Consider the following 21946-nt stretch of genomic DNA (forward strand, 5'->3'; position numbering starts at 1 on the left):
GAGCCAGCAAATTGTGGGTTCAGAACCATGGACAGCACTTGTTTAAAGGTGCTGTCCAATCAGCAAGGACAACCCAGGTTGTTCACCTAAAATGGGCCGGCATCTAAACTTACATTCTTGCTTTTCAAATAAACATTCCAAGAAAATGAAGACAATTTGATAATAGGAGTAAATTAGAAAGTTGCTAAAAATTGCATGCTCTATCTGAATCACAAAATAATTTTTTGGCTACTGTGTCCCTTTAAGTAAGAATCCAGTAAAGTGGTATGAGTTAAATTATAATAAAATATGGATTTCAATTACCAAAGACCTACAAAGATGAAAGATATTACCCCAAGCCCTTCAGCCAAAGTGCAGTTAATCAAGATGGTACTCCCCCCTAAAATCTTGTATCTTTGACAGAATCTTCCTATATTCATTAGGGAAACTGACTTGAAAAAGTTCTATTCAGAATGTACATACTTTCTTTGGAAAGGAAAAAAAAAACAACTGGCACTAAAGAAATTAATGCAGAAAAAAGATTTTTGAGGCCAAGGCCTCCCAGATATCAAGCTTTATAACCGATCCTTTATGGATTGCTAGTGACTGGCTAAAAGGGAAAGATTTAGTTTCATATTCCCAGATAGAACAAAATATAATTGCCCCATTTTAACTTTAAGGACTATTACATTTGAATCTTAAAAATATACCCAAAGAGATAGTAAGGAAAAAAAACAATATTTAATATAGTGGCTGTCTGGGTTAAATACAACCAAGATTTAGAGATTAATAATCAGATATCATATTACCTGACTATTATAGGCAACCCAGAATTTACACAGGGTCTTACTTCCAAGACTTTTAAAAAATGGGAACAGAAAGGTCTGAGATATATATTCCAATTAGAAGATATAGAACTGCAGACAATTAAATAATTTCACTCTCTATCTCAAGAATTTGACATTTCGTCTAAAGAATTCTATGCATATCTGCAAATCAGACATTATTATTTTCAATTATTAGAGAAGCATGGGAATAATTGGTCCCTGTGGGTCATGGATACTAAATTTGAAACTGTATCAAGCCGGGATAAGTACTATTTCAATTTAATATAATTCAGTAATGCAAAAAAAGAGGTCAGGCTAACTTGGAGAAGATGCATTTTAAATGGTCTAAATATTTGTATGAGATTACAGCTGAAGATATAGGCCAGAGTATTAACATAGCTCATAAATCTACCAGCTCAAGTAGCTGGAGAGAATCTCACTTGAGAGTATCTCACTTGAGAGTAATTAACAAGGCTTATATTACTCAGGCGGACATTTCTAGGTGGTCTAGCCACAATATAAAGGGATGCACTAGATGTGGTCTACCAAAAGCAGACCTCAGCCATTGTTTTTGGTCTTGTCCTAAAGCAAAATAATTCTGGAACAGAATTAATTATTTGGTAAATAGATTTCTTGAAAAAGATCTCAAACTGGAGATTCAAGGTATAGTCTTTCTCTATAAAAAAAAAAACACAGTAAATAGATAACATAAGATTAGTTAATACATCAATTTTAATTGGACGTAATATCTTAAGATCATGGAAATCTAAGCACAGTCCTACTTTTTGAGAATTTAAGAAGAAAATACTGATGCAGTTGCAAACAATTTGAGATAAATATGTCACAAGAGAAAAGACTCAGTCACTATTTTCAGAAATGGTTGAAGGTTATATTGACATTCCCAGAAGGAGTACAAAGGCAGATTATATCCCTACTCAGGAAGTCCGATTTTTTTTTTAAGTATGGCATTGCTAACAGGGAGATTCCTCACAACCTGGGCAGATTAAAGTTGGAAAGAAAGAGGAGATGTAGGAGTTGGGGACAGGGAAGAGAGAGAACCCTTTATTTTTTTTTCATTTTCCTACCTATTCACAAGGCCTGTGGTCAAGAAGGCATTTTAAGATTCAAGAGTATATGTAAAGAATTTATCTATTTCCCTGGATGTCCTTCATATAAGATTAATCATGTGTATTCTGTCATAGGCTAAGTTGAAGTATAAGTAAAGAGTGCTCAATCAGAGGTAGCCTCCCCCCTATTGGGAAATACAGTTTTATAGAAAGCACTTGCATAAATGAAACAGGCTGTTTGAAATGTATTTTGTACCATTATGACGAGGACAAATCAAGATAAGGTTGATTATCCACACTAGAAAAATATTGCTATTTAATAATTTAACTTAAGATATATATAGTATAAGGAACATTTTTTATTTTTATTTTTTTATTTCTATATATTGCTGATAGAAGGCATAAGATTCTTTTTTTTCTTTTGTTTTGTTTCTACTATTATGTAGAAATAACAAAAGTGGCACTACTGATGTTAACCATATCACTTGTTATAACATATATGTGCTGTGTTGAATTCAAGTTTGGAGGTAGATATTTGGAAGAAGGAGAAGGCGGAGGAGAGGGAAGCGGGGAAAAGGGAAGAAAGAGCAATTCTCAGCATAAATTTGTTGGATAAATAATTATTTGCAATGCAATTTTGATGTTTTGATTTATTTAAGCATGTATAGACGGTGGAATCTGTCTCCTGGTGTGTTTTGCTTTTCTGGAAACTTCAATAAAAAGATTATTTAAAAAAAAATATATATATAGTACATTACACTACAGGAGAAAAACTTTTAGCGTATATTGAGCTAGTAGCTTTAAAATTTTATTTTACAATGGTCATTGATATTCTTAGTTCTATTATATAGAGTTAGTCTTTTACATTTCGCCAAAATAATTGCAGACATGATATGTATTTATCTTTATGCATATTGTATTGACAATTCTATTTGTACTGTCAATATTATTATTAAAAATTATAATTTAAATTGCAGAGATTCCTCACTAAAGAAAAGACTTTCATTTTGGGATGTATTGCCAATATCTTGTATTGCCAATATCTTAAAGTAAATTACACAGAGTCAAAGAATTGCTTTGTCATTGGTTATAAAAGCCAAAATTCTAAGCTAAAGTATTTTTAGATATCAGTTATGCATTGCAGAGTGATTTTTTTGTTTTGAATATTCAAATCCATTGCACCTATGAGACACGATAGACATAATAGATAGGGCATGTGACATTTTAAAACATTTTAATAGCCATTCCTTCTAATCAGTATTCTTAGCACTGATACAGCAATACTTCAAGTAAAGTAATCACAGTTTTATGTTAATGCCGATATCAGTCCTCTGGAGCAGCTGCAAATTATTTCATTGCGTACGGTGGAAGAAGTGATTGCATTATTTAAAAAAATGGAAAAAGTATTCATTTGTAAATGGCTATTTTATCGCAGAATGCATGAAATATAAAGGCTCTTAAAACAATCAGACCATTTCATAATTAATACCGAAACTATTATTCTGCTTTTATATTGTAAAAATTGAAGACAGAATGTGCATATTGTTGAGCATAAATAAATTCCTTTTTTTTTTTTTGGTATTTACCTAGATCATTCCCCTTTTAAACACAGTAATAATCTCTTTCCATAATAATGACACTGCTCATCAAAGCATTTTTTTTAATTGAAAGGTTACCATAGTAACACTGGACTTGGAAAGGTTTAGTTGTCATAGAAACCTTTCAAATGAAAAAAAATTGTACGTGCACGCAAGTCATCTCATAAAGTAAATCTAAATATTGACCAAAAAAAGTAAAAGAGTAAAAAAAAAAATAATAATTTAAAAGGCAGATGATACTTTATAATTATTTTTCTAAATAGCAACAAAAGCAATTGATTTTAAGAAACAAAAATAGTCAGCACTCCATGTGGCCAATTTATCAAAGGTCTTGAGGACCTGATCTGACAGTGCGGATCAGGTCCGCAAGACCTCGCTGAATGCGGAGCAATACGCTCTCCCTATTCAGCATTGCACAAGCAGCTCTTGTGAGCTGCTGGTGCAACGCCGCCCCCTGCAGACTCGCGGCCAATGGGCCGCCAGCAGGGAGGTGTCAATCAACCCGATCGTTCTCAATCGGGTTGAATTGCGGCGATTCCTATCCGCCTTATCAGAGCAGGCGGACAGGGTTATGGAGCAGTGGTCTTTAGACCGCTTCTCAATAACTTGTGTTTCTGGCGAGTCTGAAGACTCACCAGAAACACAGAGCGTCAAGCTCCATTCAGAGCTTGATAGATGGGCCCCCATGTCTGTATATATGATCTAAAATGAATCTTTATGCAGGCAGAGTTAGGATAAAATCAAAGAACTTAGTAGGTAAACTTTTAACCATGGCACACAATCAAAAAGCAAGATCCCTATCTCAGGATACAGGGTACTCCATTATACACGTTTCATGCAGGACCTCTGCACTTAACGATTGCTATTGTACTCTGTGTCTAAGTTATTTATTACCTGGCTATTGTAGTCACATGTGCAACACGCACCACAATAATTGATCCAAATAGTTAAACACATCAAATGATGGTTACAGCAATTTCATTGCAAATGGAGTTTAGCAAACATACGCTAATGTACAATTTGAGCATCACATATAAATTTAATGAACAGATTTAAGTCACTTTCTACATTTAAAAAGTGTTTGAAGACAAAAAAAAATCAGAATGGAATTGCAGGAAAAGGGGACAAAATAAATGAAAGTATATTGTTGTCATGTATGCAGCAACTAACTTTCAGTTCTCCTTTAAGAGGTGGCGTCTAAGTTTACATCCTGCCTATAAAAGGTTAGCCTGCCCATTATTCTATGCTTGGCAAAGTTTGTACCTCAGTATCGTTACTACCTACATTTGTCAAGCCTCATTCTCAACTGCCTTAACCTGAATCCCCCAGCAAGTTCTGAGCTATTCCCGGAATCTCCTCTCTACACTTGGTGCATTCATAAACAGTCTGTTTGCCTACCTCCTGTCATCCACCTTGTCAGACTGTTACGCTTTCCTGCTGCGTCTAAGGCGACGTCACCAGCAGCTTCCGACCACTTGCCATGGCTAACAAGTACTCATCCTAGCAGATTAATCCAAGGCTGGATCTTACTCCCTCTGAATGGTTCTGCCTTAGACAAGTCCACCGAAATAGTGAGTACTTGTATATCACCAGTGGCCTCCTTGCATCCGGAACTCAACTGCTACTGCACATTAACGCTTATAATCTGAATGCAGTCATAGCAGACTCGGTGAAGCATTTACTGGTATATTATGTGCTGATAGTTTTGTTGTTCATTATCCTAGAATACGCATACATTCTTAGAGGGTTGTGTTGTGTATTATGTACAACTTAACAATCAGATACAAATTTATAAGATGTTGTATTAATAGATTGGGGGCAGGAAACTTCCATAACACTGGTTGGTTTTGATCAGCAGTTGTGAATCTACTCAAACCTGAAAAGCAACTAAGTTGTCACATCTTACCAAGCCATTAAAAAACATGGATCCAGTGGATGTAACTACCCATGATATGAATTTAACTTAAAAAGTAGATTACCTTACCCAGGGCTTAAGAGAGCTTCAAATAGAAAACAACACGCTCAAATCTCTGCTTAGACAGTGTCTAATAAAACCACTCCAAGTGAACCTGTACGTGAACCACAAATTAGTTCACTTGATAAATTTTTCGAAGACAGATCCAGATATAGAGAATTTAAAAATGCATGTACACTAATGTTCTTGCTGAAACAAAAGACTTTTTCTACAGCGCGTATTTGAGTTCTGACTATTATTTCATACTTTAGAGGAGAGCCATGGGCATGGGCAGATACCTTGTATGAGACTGATGACCCAATTCTAAGCTCCACGGATACTCTCTTTAATGCAATGTCTTCCCTATACGAAGACACTAACAAATAGCAAACCGCAGAATCAGCTATTAGAGCTTTGAAACATCTAAGACGTCCCATTGAGGACTATATAGCTGAGTTCAAAAGGTGGGCAAAGGATTTGTTATGGAACGATGTTCCACTTAAAAATCAATACCGACTAGGACTCTCTGAGGCTCTCAAGGACGAGCTAGCCAGGGTAGAAATGCCAAATAGTTTAGAGCCCCTATTGTCCCTAACATGGACCGAAGGCTACCAGAACCCATAGTGATGCATTGTACAGCAGGCCTCCAATTCTATTAGACACTACCTCCTCAGCCAAACATTTTGAAGAACCTATGGATATAGGAATTATAAAAGGCCCTCTGACATCTGAAGAAAGAGCATGCAGAAGAAATCAAAATGTATGTATGTACTGCGCTGCCCCAACTCACATTGTCAAGGAATGTCCAATACTTGTGAAACAAAAAAGTGGTAAGCATTCATTAAACATTTATTCGCTCCCCACAGACTCTAAATGTTCTGCTTACTTTACTCTTTCTATCTTCCTACAGTGGGACCGATAACGAATAACCATTGAAGCAATCATCGATTCAGGAGCTTTTGGAAATTATATAGATCTATCACTTGTAAAATTAAATAAAATTCCATTCACTAGCAAAACGTCTCCTGTATCTGTTAGAGTCATTGACGGTAGTCATTTAAAGACTGGACCGATTACACATCAGACAACACCTATATTAAGTATCACATATAATGATTATAGGGAAATATTGACATTTGACATATTACCTTCCTTAATTTTCCCTGTCATATTAGGTTTAAATTGGCTACGCCTACACCAACCTTCATTGGACTGGAAAATTTCAACAGTCTCTTTCAATTCACATTACTGTAAAGCTACCTGCTTCCACTCCACAACAATACTTATTTCATCAGAGAAACCACTACCTACTCAGTATACAGACTTTACTGATGTTTATGACAAAAAAGAAGCCGAAAATCTTCCTCCCCACCAACATTATGATTGCTCCATAGACCTACTACCTAGATCCTCTATACCATTTGAGAACATCTACCCACTTTCACAACCCAAACTTCAACACCTCAAAACCTACATTGATGAGAATTTAAAATCAGGCCATCAACCTCACCAGCTGGAGCTGGAATATTTTTTGTAAAAAATAAAGATAAATACAATCCGACCTATTATTGACTATAGGGAATTGAATAAAAGAACCATTAAAAATCGCTACAGTCTCCCCCTCATACCAGAACTCATTGAAAGGTTACAAGGCGCTAGGATATTCACGAAGCTCAATCTCAGAGGAGCGTAAAACCTAATCAGAATTAGATCGGGCGATGAATGGTTTACCACCTTCAGAACAAGATACGGGTTGTACGAATATACCGTGATGTCATTTGGGCTATGTAATGCCCCAGCGACATTTCAGAACTTCATCAACGATATATTCTGAGACCTATTAGATGTATTCATAGTAATCTATTTGGATGATATTCTGATCTACTCAGAGACTCTGCACGAACATATTGAGCATGTTAGAACAGTTCTTTTTAGACTGCGGAAACATCATCTCTATGCAAAAGCAGAAAAATTTATTTTTCACTCGGATAACATCTCCTTCCTCGGATACCGTATTACACCTATCGGAATACAAATGGAAGATAATAAAATTGAAACTATCGTCAACTGGCCACAACCCTCTAATAAGAAGGAAGTACAACAATTTATGGGTTTCACCAATTTTTACCGAAAATGTATTAAAAGATTTTGCAGGGATTTTCAGACCAATCACCAGTTTAACCAAACTGAACACTACATTTCACTGGACCATTTCAGCCCAGGAAGCATTTGAATACTTAAAGCACAGGTTCACCACTGCTTCCATCCTTCAATTTCCAGATCCAACACTGCAGTACACTTTGGAGGTAGACGCCTCCAACCATGTAATAGGAACAGAGGAAGTCCCTACAGCAGCCATTACACGCAATGGCATTCTATTCAAGGGTTTTGACACCAACGGAAATTAATTATTCCATCGGGGAGAAGGAGCTTCTCACAATAAACATCTTGTTGGAGCATTGGCGTCACCTCTTGGAATTCCCATCTTTACCTATTTTAATTTACATGGATCATAGGAACCTACAGTATTTACAGACTGACCCTCTCTGCCCGACAAGTTAGGTGAAATCTTTATTTCTCCAGATTCAATTACCTAATCACATATAGACCAGGGAAAAGCAATGGGAAGGCTGATGCACTATCCAGAAAAGAAGGTAAACCAGCAGTCCAGAGCCCTCCTACCACCATAATACCCCCTGAAAGAGTCATAGGGTTGATATCCTCACTTACTAAACTCATTCAAGATGCCCAAACGTCAGACATTGACATTCCTTACAACCAACTACAATTAGCAGCTGATGGTGGGCATTATCATGAAGACAAGCTTTATGTACCATCAAATCTCCGGCTAGATGTATTACACACTGTTCATGATTCACCTCTAGCTGGACATCCAGGAGTTCAAAAAACCCTAAACCTAGTGATTAGGTCATACCTGCCCCACCTGTGTGGTCTCTAAACATGACAAGCATCAACCTTTTGGATTACTTCTGCCATCATCTATTCCAGATAGACCATTGAAAGAAATTGCAATGGATTTCATAGTCAATCTCCATTTATCCAAGAAAAATAACACAATCTTAGTAGTCGTAGATCTTCTAAGCTAAATGGCTCATTTCATTCCTTACCACCGGTTGCCCACTGCTTCCCAAACCTCACGTCTCTTCCTTGAAAACATTGTAAAGTTACATGGTTTACCATCTTCCATCACAACAGACCACGGAAACCAATTTACATCAAAATTCTGGAGAGAATTATGTAAAACACTGCAAATCCAACAAAAACTAAGTACAGCCTATCACCCCCAGATCAACGAGCAGACCGAGCGTACGAATCAATGGCTAGAACAATATATCAGATGCTACACAACAAAACAAATGGACTTCTCTACTCTCGTCAGCAGAATTTGCCTACAACAACTCAGTGCATTCTTCAATAAAGGTTTCCACTTTATTTTTGCCAATTATGGTTTAAATCTGACATTCCATCTCTATCCCGTGCAAGACAGTCTCTGTCCTAAGGTTAATGACAATGTAAATACTCTCTCTTAGACTTTAGAATGTTACAGTCTAATATGAAAGATGCTCAAGAGCAACAAAACAAGATATAATGATAAAAAAAAGATATAATGATAAAAAAGAAGACCTGCTCTGGAATACAAAATTGGTGATTCGGTGTGGATATCAACTAAACATTTAAAGTCCTGCACCCCCAGTGGGAAATTCAGCTCCTTATTTATTGGACCTTTCAAGATTCTAAGAATCATCAACTCCAATGCAGTTGTTCTAGACTTGCCTTCTTCCTACAGGATACACTCTGCTTTCCATGTTTCTCTCATAAAACCGTACCATACTACCAGACAAATGGCTCATCCTCTACCTGATCCTATCTCTGATATGGAGGTTGAATATGACGAACGGATTCTTGATTCTCGTTGAAAGCATGGTCAATTCCAGTATTTGGTGCGCTAGTTGGGTTTGGGCCCTGATGATGATTCTTAGGAACCTTCGACCAACTTATCTGCTCCCAGACTCATATCTTTAATCCATCGCAAGAATCCAGAGAAACCCCAACCCAGAACCACGGAGTGGTTCTTTGAGTGGGGGATTATATCATGTATGCATCAACTAACTTTCAGTTCTTCTTTAAGAGGCGGAGTCTAAGTTTACATCCTGCCTATAAAAGGTTAGCCTGCCCATTATTCTATGCTTGGTAAAGATTGTACCTCAGTATCGTTACTACCTACATTCGTCAAGCCTCCTTAACCGGATCCCCCAGCAAGTTCTGAGCTATTCCCGGAATCTCCTCTCTACACTTGGTGCATTCGTAAAAGGTCTGTTTGCCTACCTACTCTCATCCACCTTGTCAGACTGCTACGCTTTCCTGCACGGCTAACAAGCACTCATCCTAGCAGCTTAATGCGAAGCTGGATCTTACTCCCTCTGAACGGTTCTGTCCCAAACAAGTCCACCGAAATAGTGAGTACTTGTATATCACCAGTGGCCTCCTTGCATCCGGAACTCTTCACTGAATGCAGTCATAGCAGACCCAGTGAAGCATTTACCGGTATATTATGTGCTGATAGTTTTGTTGTTCATTATCCTAGAATACTCATACATTCTTAGGGAGTTGTGTATTATTTACAACTTAACAATCAGAATATCAGATACATATTTATAAGATTTTGTATTAATAGATTGGGGGCAGGAAACTTCCCTTATAACACTGGTTGGTTTTGATCAGCAGTTGGGAATCCACTCAAACCTGAAAAGCAACTGAGTTGGCACAATTGTAGTTTTTTTTATATATATATATATATATATATATAAAAACACGGAAGGGAACTGCACTCTCATACCGGACCGGGTACACATCCTATGACCCTGCAACATGCCCAGCCCTGGGTGCCACTGGCACTCACAGGAAGCTGTGCTGTCCCCAGAGCCACATGCAGTTGCAAGAACCATAGGGAAAATTACAAAACAAATTAATACAACACACAGAGAAAACCCAGCACTCACTTACAAGCTCTCAGCTAAGATTTAAAAGCAAAAATGGAAAGGTTAGTCACCGCATCTGGCCAAATGGGACAAGCTCAGGAACCACGTCAAGGTCCTTTCCAATACCTGAGACCCTAAAACAGCCACACAATGCAAGCTTTCAAATCCAAACAAACTGAAAACAAGGGAAGGGTGCACAGGAATATGTAACCTCCCTAGACATATATAAAACACGGAAGGGAACTGCACTCTCATACCGGACCGGGTACACATCCTATGACCCTGCAACATGCTCAGCCCTGGGTGCCACTGGCACTCACAGGAAGCTGTGCTGTCCCCAGAGCCACAAGCAGTTAACCCCAGACAGGTCTGGGTGCAAGAACCATAGGGAAAATTACAAAACATATTAATACAACACACAGAGAAAACCCAGCACTCACTTGCAAGCTCTCAGCTAAGATTTAAAAGCAAAAATGGAAAGGTTAGTCACCACATCTGGCCAAATGGGACAAGCTCAGGCACCACGTCAAGGTCCTTTCCAATACCTGAGACCCTAAAACAGCCACACAATGCAAGCTATGGTTCTTGCACCCAGACCTGTCTGGGGTTAACTGCTTGTGGCTCTGGGGACAGCACAGCTTCCTGCGAGTGCCAGTGGCACCCAGGGCTGAGCATGTTGCAGGGTCATAGGATGTGTACCCGGTCCGGTATGAGAGTGCAGTTCCCTTCCGTGTTTTGTATATGTCTAGGGAGGTTACATATTCCTGTGCACCCTTCCCTTGTTTTCAGTTTGTTTGGATTTGAAAGCTTGCATTGTGTGGCTGTTTTAGGGTCTCAGGTATTGGTGTATTGGTGCCTGAGCTTGTCCCATTTGGCCAGATGCGGTGACTAACCTTTCCATTTTTGCTTTTAAATCTTAGCTGAGAGCTTGTAAGTGAGTGCTGGGTTTTCTCTGTGTGTTATATATATATATATATATATATATATATATATATATATATAAATAAACGATATATAATTTTTTTTATTACAATCTCAAAATGTTTATTGCCCCTTTAATGATCATTTAGTTTTCCCTACATACAGCACGTACAATCCCTTACAAGTTAAAAAGTAAATTACATGTGCTAAATTAATTTTCTATTCTTTCTTTGTCACACTGGAACAAAATTGTCTCCTACCTTCACATAGTTACATACACATCTCTATGTTCAATATATATTTTCTTTTTTAATCAACCAAAAATTCGTCACAGGACTAGGTAACAAAGAAGGGGACACAAAATATTTTCTTTATAGCATCTTAAAAGGAGCTTCTGACTGGTGTATATGCAGCATGCACAAGATTTACTGTCAGTCAAACACATACACAATGCTTACTCACCAATCAGAGGCAGCGTGTGCTCCCAGATCTGCACATTTGGAGATTCAAAAGATACAGATCTCAGACTTAAAGAGACATGAAACCCAAGTTTTTTCTTTCATGATTTAGAAAGAACATGCAAATTTACACAACTTTCTAATGTACTTCTATTATCTTATTTGATTAATTATCTTGATATTCTTTGCTAAAAAGAATATCTAGATAGGCTCAGTAGCTGTAGTGGCTGCACATAGATGCCTCGTGTGATTGGCTCACCCATGTGCATTGCTATTTCTTAAACAAAGGATATCTAAATAATGAAGAAAATAAGATAATAGAAGTAAATTGGGATGTTGTTTAAAATGGTATTCTTTATCTGAATCATGAAAGACAAATTTGGGTTTAATGTCCCTTTAATTTAAAATAAAAACAAAATGTATGCTTACCTGATAAATTTATTTCTCTTGTGGTGTATCCAGTCCACGGATTCATCCATTACTTGTGGGATATTCTCCTTCCCAACAGGAAGCTGCAAGAGGACACCCACAGCAGAGCTGTCTATATAGCTCCTCCCCTAACTGCCACTCCCAGTCATTTGACCGAAGACAAGCAAGAGAAAGGAGAAACTATAGGATGCAGTGGTGACTGTAGTTTAATAATAAAAAACACCTGCCTTAAAATGACAGGGCGGGCCGTGGACTGGATACACCACAAGAGAAAGAAATTTATCAGGTAAGCATAAATTTTGTTTTCTCTTGAAAGGTGTATCCAGTCCACGGATTCATCCATTACTTGTGGGATACCAATACCAAAGCTAAAGTACACGGATGATGGGAGGGACAAGGCAGGCGCTTAAACAGAAGGCACCACTGCCTGTAAGACCTTTCTCCCAAAAATAGCCTCTGAAGAAGCAAAAGTATCAAATTGGTAGAATTTAGAAAAAGTATGAAGCGAAGACCAAGTCGCCGCCTTACAAATCTGTTCAACAGAAGCCTCATTCTTAAAAGCCCATGTGGAAGCTACCGCTCTAGTGGAATGAGCTGTAATTCTTTCAGGAGGCTGCTGTTCAGCAGTCTCATAAGCTAAGCGGATTATACTTCTTAGCCAAAAAGAAAGAGAAGTTGCCGAAGCCTTTTGGCCTCTCCTCTGTCCAGAGTAGACCACAAACAAAGCAGATGTTTGACGAAAATCCTTCGTAGCTTGTAAATAAAATTTTAAAGCACGAACCACATCAAGATTGTGTAAAAGACGTTCCTTCTTTGAAGAAGGATTAGGACATAGTGAAGGAACAACAATCTCCTGATTGATATTTTTATTATTCACCAGTAGTTAGGGGAGGAGCTATATAGACAGCTCTGCTGTGGGTGTCCTCTTGCAGCTTCCTGTTGGGAAGGAGAATATCCCACAAGTAATGGATGAATCCGTGGACTGGATACACTTTACAAGAGAAAAAACAACCTTGACAGTGTACTGCAAAATTGCAAAGTAAACTACACTGAGGGTAAAGAGTCCCAGAATACACTGCATTGGAACTTTGCTTTAATTTAAATCTAAAACTAAAATTTCAAGCTCATGCCCAGTTGACATGTTTCTATGCTAATTGAAAGATTCTTGATGATAAATTAATGAAGGAATCAATTATAATTAACCCCTTCGCTACCGGGAATTTCAGAGAAAATTTTGTCCAAAGTACAGGAGAATTTTTAGTTTTTTGCTATCACTCCGTTTAAACAGAAAAAGAGCCTTTGTTTTTTTTTGTTTTTCTATTTACCTATGAAAACTATATATGTTTTTAAAGTAGACATCTCAATGTATTGATCTAGGCCTATTTTGGTATATTTGATGCCACTATTTGGCCACCAAATACGATTTAAAAAAAAAAAATTGCAAACTTTGAGTTGCACACTGAAATTATTTACACACAACTATTGCAATCATGACAAATGGTTGTACCATCACCGCCATCTTAGGTATTGGTAGCCAGTCTGCCAGGAGGCAGTTTAGGACTTCTTTTTTTTTTTTTTTTTTTTTTTTAATTATTGTTATTTTTTTATTGTTTTCTGCAGTGTAAGAGAACCAGACAAAATTATGTACCTCTTTGATAAATGTATTAAGATAACTTTCAAAATAAAAAGAGAATTGTGTCGTTAAATTTTACTACAATTAATATGAGAGTCATTTATATCACATGCATTTTAATAAATGCTATTTTTTATTCTTAAAAAAAGTCAAAATTATCCATCAAAGAGGTCTTACCGCAAATATGTCATCATACATCAACACAACCTTCTCTTTTAATGGTTTCTTAGAAGACGACGATTTCCGAAGCAGTCCCACTTTCTTTTCTATTTGTGCCATGGTTTAACACATAATCTGAGATACAGAAGGAAGGAAACAGATTTAAAGAATATAATTATACCAATTATTTTATTAGCAGTAATATAAACCAATCAGACTTAGAATGTGCAACGTCGTTTCAGTTCACTAGCTTGAAAATATAAACATAGTAATATCAAATTATTGATGTGCTCTGAACATTTCCTGCAGAAAAAAAAATACTGGAGTATAAATAGGTAAATAAAAGAAATATAATAATATTAAAGTAGATAGGGCCTTGCTAACTAGAACACAGATGTTTAGGAGTCACAAATGTTCAATTTTCATGATGCACAGCTTTAGAGACAGATTATTGGCTCTCATAAAATTTTGTACCCAATAACAATTAAAAGAAAGCACATGGAACTAACATTTTCTATCATGCATTTGAGAGACCACGCTATTTCCAAATGCCTCCTGGCAAGTCCTGCGCTATTGCAGGGCTAAAAAACCCTTAAGAATACGAGATTTACAGGGTATGTCTGTGTCATTAAGGGGTTACAGCTATTTGTGTACAAGTGGACCTTGAAGACTGATTGCTCAGGACAGGTAAAGGCAGAGCAATACAAAAAGTCGGACACATTTTAAAATGCCATTTATAGATCTTACCCATATGATAAAGCTTGTGAGATTTCACCATAATGCTAGATCCACATAATTCTTCAAGTCCCAGGACAAGCATCCTGATTGGTTGCTTAAAGTGAATGTAAACTTTTATGAATTAGTGCCCGGTTTTTTAAAATACTATTAAAAACAGGGGCACTTTCATTCATGAAAGCTTACATTGCACCATATTTTTACAAATACTTACCTTTCTCTTGTGCAAAGCCGGATCGCTGAGCCCCTGACTGCAGTTTATTTGTACATACGTCACCAATGGCGAAACTGGCTTCCTCCAATCATGGTTTCCCCCCTACAGCATCCATCTAGTGAGGCCACACCGTGATTGGAGGAAGCCCATTTCGTCATTGCTGTGTAAGTACAGCAGGAGAAGCAGGCAGGGGATCGGTGATCTGGCTTTGCACAACAGAAGGTAAGTATTTGTAAAATACTTTTCATGCCACCAGACCCTACATAACTGCTCTTGAAAGCACAAGGCAGTCTAAGAATTAGACATCACCCTGCCACTGGGTGCCCGGGACTGAACGGAGGCGGAATTAATATTAATTAAAAGGGACACTGAACCCACATTTTTTCTTTTGTGATTCAGATAGAGCATGAAATTTTAAGCAACTTTCTAATTTACTCCTATTATCAAGTTTTCTTCGTTCTCTTGGTATCTTTATTTGAAATGCAAGAATGTAAGTTTAGATGCCGGCCCATTTTTGGTGAACAACCTAGGTTGTTCTTGCTGATTGGTGTATAAATTCATCCACCAATAAAAAACTGCTGTCCAGAGTACTGAACCAATAAAAAAAGCTTAGTTGCCTTCTTTTTCAAATAAAGATAACAAGAGAACGAAGAAAAATTGATAATAGGAGTAAATTAGAAAGTTGCTTAAAATTGCATGCTCTATCTGAATGACGAAATAAAAAATTTGGGTTCAGAGTCCCTTTAATAATTTGCTTTTATTTACTGTATATAAATATTAATATCAATCAAATACAGTGTTTATATTATGGGTTATATAACTAGTTAGGCCTATTTTAATAGTAACTCTCAAGCAACCAGAAACTACACTTATCCGGAATCTAACAATCCCCATGGGTGCCGGTTAACTGGGAGTTTACTGTATCTTTAAATACATTTTTTATCTATACATAAAAAAAAAACAGTGCTCATATAAGAATAGATCCAAAAATTGCTCTTTCTAATGTTTAAAAAAACAAAACAATTATACTATAGAGCACAACGAGAGAATAGTAAAAACCTCACTTCACTGACTTCATGTATAAATTTGGTGTCAATATAATAAAAATTCTAACCCAGTGCTTGACAACTCTCAAACATTCTCAGATTCTTGCCATAAGGCTCGCACAAACATTGGATGAGCGGTGAATATGTCCCTGCTTGAAAGAAATCCTTATTCAAAGTTGAACGGCAGTGCTGGAGTATGATAAAATATGGAGCATTTTTAACCCTTTTAGGCACAATGTTGCTATACAGTAAAAGGTACCGATAAACATTTTTTTCAGCAAGGATTTCATATTTCTCTTGAACCTGGGCTTTGTGTACCATCACTTTTTAACCATGCAGTGAGTAAGGCCACATAATTATGGGGGAAAAAACAAAAACATTAGGAAAACCATTTTGCAACTGTGTGCAGTGTGGTTGCCTTCAAGACACATGACTGAAAATATAATTGGTCTTAGTAATATGGTATTCAAGTTTGTAGCAAAAAGGTCTTTTTTTCAATAATTGTTTAATTAAATATAACATAGAACAGACAAATCTTAAAAACCATCAACACAATGAATGGTCGCTTTATTCAGAGAATGTTGGAATCATTTAGGAAGGAAATTAATAAAACTAAATACAATCATCACATTATGCAAAAGTACATTTCTTCCCCAAATAACCCATAAATTTGTTTTATGTATAAATAAAGGTATACTGACCCCATGACAACATTTTAGATAATCGTATTATATTTGCATTATGTTGCATAACTTACTCTTAAAAAGGACATGAAACACAATTTCTTTTTCTTTCATGATGCAGATACAACATACAATTTTAAACAACTTTCCTATTTTCTTCTATTATCAAATTTGCTTCATTCTTTTGGTATCATTTATTGAAGGAGCAGCAGTGCACTACTGGGAGCTAGCTAAATGCATTGGGTAAACCAATGACAAGAGACATATACAGTGCCCTCCACTAAAAGCACCCTTGGTAAATATGAACAAAGAAGGCTGTGAAAAATTGTCTTTATTGTTTAACCTTTTGATATTTTGTTCAAAAAATACACAAAATACTCTGCTCTCACGGATATCAAACAATTGCAAACACAACACAGGTTAAATATATGTGTGGCACAATTATTGGCACCCTTTCAGTCAATTCTTTGTGCTACCTCCCTTTGCCGAGATAACGGCTGAGTCTTCACCTATAATGCCTGATGAGGTTGGAGAATACCCTTTCAAAAAGCTTGTGGTAATGTAGGGGATTGATGGCCATTTAAGCCAACCTAGTTATGCACATTTAAAAACACAATGATAACATAACTCCTAAAACTCTTCACACTTCTAAAAAATGTAAAAGTACATATTAATTTGCTTGTTACTTAGGGCCAAATATAACAAAATCCGGCAGATAAGGGGATACATCTTCGCCTTTGTCTGCCCAGCATTGCGTTGCCGCATTTATCATTTCACACTACGGCTAGTGTGCAATAATAAATGCGGCAACGCAATGCCAGGCACACAAAGGCGAAGATATACTATACGGCTAGTGTGCAATGCTGCCCCCCTGATCGCAACCTCCTCACCAGAAAAGTCCAGGGGGATTGAAATACGCCACATAACAGGTGGTAAAGTGGATTAAGAAGCAGCAGTCTGATGATTGCTGCTTATTAAAGGGACAGTATACACCAATTTTCATTTAACTGCATGTAATATACACTACTATAAAGAATAAATGCACAGATACCGATATAAAAATCCAGTATAAAACTGTTTAAAAACTTACTTAGAAGCTCCCAGTTTAGCTCTGTAAATGTAGCTGGAACACCCACTGCAAGTGGGAAATATCAGACACTCCCCCTCCTTTGCATATGAAAAGACCCTTTACACAAACAGGAGCAAGCTGGAGTAGGTATACATCAGTATTCTCCTAAAACTTTGGGGCTTGGTTAGGAGTCTGAAAATCAGCGCAATGTTATTTAAAAACAAGCAAAACTATACTTTTTTTTTTTTTTTTAAAGAAACCTGTATGGGCTATATAAATAGATCATCTATCTACAAAACATTTATGCAAAGAAAAAATCTAGTGTATAATGTCCCTTTAACTCTCGGCTGCAAGTTTGCTCATGCGAGCCTGAAGCCGTTACCTTTGATAAATTTGGGCCTTTATGTCTCTTGCTTGAAGCATGTATTTGTTTTGTGGGGAATTCAAAGATTTACAATTAACTTTATCTTTATTAAAAGGGACACTGAACACACATTTTTTTCTTTTGTGATTCAGACAGAGCATGACATTTAAGCAACTTTCTAATTTACTCCTATTATCAAATTTTCTTCATTCTCTTGGTATCTTTATTTGAAATGCAAGAATGTAAGTTTAGATGCCGGCCCATTTTTGGTGAAGAACCTGGGTTGTCCTTGCTGATTGGTGGATAAATTCATCCACCAATCAAAAAGTGCTGTTCAGAGTACTAAACCACAAAAAAGTTTAGATGCCTTATTTTTCAAATAAAGATAGCAAGAGAACAAAGAAAAATTGATAATAGGAGTAAATTAGAAAGTTGCTTAAAATTGCATGCTCTATCTGAATCACAAAAGAAAAAATTTGGGTTCAGTGTCCCTTTAAACTAGTTATCTTTTAACAAAAGCCATGTACAACTACTTTGAGTGATAAAGTTACACATAAAAATCACTTGATTACAGGACAATACAAACAGTTTTGACAAGTAAATGGAAAGTACCTAAAAATGCATCCACAGATTACACAATAAATCCACAACAAAGCCTTGTGTGTTTTTTTTTTTGTTTTTTTTAAATGTTTAAAGGTACATTAAACTCATACTACGTAATAGGTAATTTCTCTAAGGCAATAAAAATATAATGCTAGCCAGTGTTCTGCACAATGTTGCCAGTTGGGTGATATGAAGTAGTTGGGCAGGGAAGTGTAATATTTTGCAATGTTATAAAAAAAAAATCTATTAATAAATGTTTTTTTAACCTTTTACCGCCGCTATGCCGTTCTATTCCGTCCAAACGGCGCTGGGCTTTAGCACCGTTAGCACGAAATACAACGTCATAGCCGTTGGATGTCCTGAAACCAATTGCGCTTCCTGGATTTGATCGCGTTCTGGAGGGCGTTGCTAGGGACCCCCCCCCCAGACCCAAACCCATAATTGAAATCTTGCGATCGCGTGCACGATTGCGGGATTTCAATTTGTCTACATTGGAACGTTGTTCCGATGTAGACATTATGACCCTGTCATGAAAGTGTTAACCCTTTCCCGCCGGGACTTATTTGTCTACATCAGAACTGTAAACAAATAAGTAAAAATTGTAATCACGCGATCGTTCATACCGATCACATGATTTAAAAAATGTACTTATTTGCTGGCGTGATTTCAATGATGGGATCGGGTCGGAGGGGAGTGCCTATGACACTAGGCACGCCCTCCAGCCCACAATCCCTTTTACAAAGCAGCTATGGCTTCAGGACAGCCAAACATGTCGTCCTAACGGTGCTAAAGCCCAGCACAGTTAGGATGGCATGGAACATCCTAACAGCAGGAAAGGCTTAAGCTATCCAAAATGCAAATTAATTGCATAATTTAACATGAATTGAGTTAACAATAATTTGTGCAACGATTGAAAAAATTTATATATAACTTTAGCTAAATATTGGCTTAAATTTTAGCCGCATTCTCAGTAAAATCAGCCGGATGATGTGTCCATAAGATACATCCTGGCAACAACACTGCAAGCTGTTAACTTGTTTGGCAGATATTCCGTAATCTAAATGACCAGTAAAAATGTCAGATTTCATGGCCTGACAGGATATAATAAAGTGCTCTATCAATGTGTATAACCCAGGGCTTGACAAACCCAAGCGCCAAATTAGACTCTGGCACCTTAGTTTAGAGTCCCCAAGACCCCCACTTCCTCCAGCCTACCAACACCAAACGCAAATGTACAGGTACAGATGCATATTTTGACTATGAATAAAATTTATATTTATATATATATATTTAAATTTACCCACAAGTGATAAATGGGTTAATGAGTTATTGAGGTTCTTTAAAGGGACATGAAACCCTAAAAAAAGTTATTTCATGATTAAGATAAAGCATACAATTGTAAACAGTTTTCTAATGTACTTCTATTAACAATTTTGCTTTATTCTCTTGGTTTCCTTTCTTGAAGGAGCACTAATGCACTACTGGGAATTAGCTGAACACATCGTTAAGCCAATCACAAGAGGCATATATGTGTGGACACCAATCAGAAGCTAGCTCCCAGCTCCTAAGCCTATCTGGATATGCTTTTTAACAAAGGATACCAAGAGAATGAAGCAAATTAGATGCAAGAAGTAAATTGGAAAGCCGTTTAAAAAGGTATGCTCTATCTAAATCATATAAGAATAATGTTGGGTTTTATGACCCTTTAAAATGGCTTTAAAACCCCTGCATAAAAGCAATGTGAAGCATTTTGTAGGGGAATGCATTCTGATGGACAGAAATAAAACACAATTGCAGCCTATTCCATGCCTGAGATTTTTACTGATGCTTTGGAGGGGGTGACAAAGGGACTATTTGTGCACGCTCTGTACATAGATTGCAATTGCATACGGCACTACCACATATAGACTGGAACCGCACCAAACTATATAGTTCTGCAATTTTAAAGGATCGAACAGTCAAAAAAATCTGCTCACAGTTGTGCAACTAGCACTGCAGACTAGATCAGCAGCAGTTTCTGCTCAGGACCAGCAGTGCTCTGTGGGTCCTGAGTGGGAGTTAAACACAATAAGCAGGGTCACTAGTTTGAATATTGGTGCAAGGCCTTCACATGATATGTGCGTATGCTGTAGAAAAACTAATATCTTTTACTAAAAGCATTTTTGCTAATGGAAGTATACTGCAAAAATGCTTCTATTTCAAATTGAAATGCACCCATGCACATTTCATTTTTCTTTCTTTCTATCCCTTTAAAATGACATGCTCTAACAAATTAGAATGTGCAATGTTTTATGCATTTCAGTTATAAGTTTTATGTCCCTAATATGTATTATACATTTCATGATATTTACATTTTTAAACAATAATGTTCCTTCACCTAACTTCATTGTTTTTATGTTTCTAGAAGAATGCTTCTGTCTGCCAAAAACATGTGTGGGAGCTGCAAAGATCAGTGAGCAGTTTATCCTGGAATATCATCTGTACACAAATATGCTTATCTAACATTTTTCACTCAAAAATATTTAAAAGTATCTGTTTTTTGCTCTTGAATGTGCAGCATATCAGTTATGTGCCCCTATAAAACTAGACTAGAACATAATGGCACTGGCAACTGTCATAACTATCATCAGTCCCTATTACAAATATAAAAAAGGAATAAGTTGAAAGTATCAAGCGACATAAACCATAGGTCCAGCAATGCCACCCTGCTCACTACCTACATCTTGTCCCGTGAGGTCCCAGCTGATTCTCTGCACTATTCTCTTGAATGGACCTGCAGGTTCCAGGCCAAAACACTACATGCGATTCCACTAGTCAACATCCGGGTCTGCGCGCATTGATCCCCATCACTGGACTAGTGCAAGGATATTGTAAATTAGGTAGACTCATTTTATTAAAAATTGCAATTCCTTCATACAATAACACTTACGATTACACAGTCTCTCACGATTGTGTTATCGGCTAATGAAAGTCACAAAATGTGGGTATTTAGCTAATAATTAATGGTTTAGCCTCTTGACATATTCGTTGTCACCCCCGTATTTTTATAGAAATGGTATGCACCATAAAAAATTATCCCACTGGGCTGTCAAATGAGCCCAGCCCGGCTATTGGTTACGTCATCTCTGCTCAGAATTCAATAGCAAAATAGATGGTCTGCAATATTTCTTTACTGTGCCCAATAGGGATTTGGTATTGATAGTCACG

General features: G+C 37.0%; 1 protein-coding gene across 1 annotated transcript in view; it reads right to left on the reverse strand.

The window, feature by feature from the left end:
• Nucleotides 1-21902, reverse strand: part of ARMH3 (armadillo like helical domain containing 3) — a 561581-nt gene extending 539679 nt beyond the window's left edge. Inside the window, exons 1-2 of the mRNA XM_053692489.1 lie at nucleotides 21460-21902; nucleotides 14044-14160 (exon numbers count right to left, since the gene is read on the reverse strand). Of these exons, the coding sequence (XP_053548464.1) occupies nucleotides 14044-14145 (102 nt within the window). The 5' untranslated portion in view covers nucleotides 14146-14160; nucleotides 21460-21902. The remainder of the gene's footprint in view (nucleotides 1-14043; nucleotides 14161-21459) is intronic.
• Between the last annotated feature and the right edge of the window lie 44 nt (nucleotides 21903-21946).

This window comes from Bombina bombina, chromosome 9 (assembly GCF_027579735.1).
Source record: "Bombina bombina isolate aBomBom1 chromosome 9, aBomBom1.pri, whole genome shotgun sequence".
Lineage (NCBI taxonomy): Eukaryota > Metazoa > Chordata > Amphibia > Anura > Bombinatoridae > Bombina > Bombina bombina.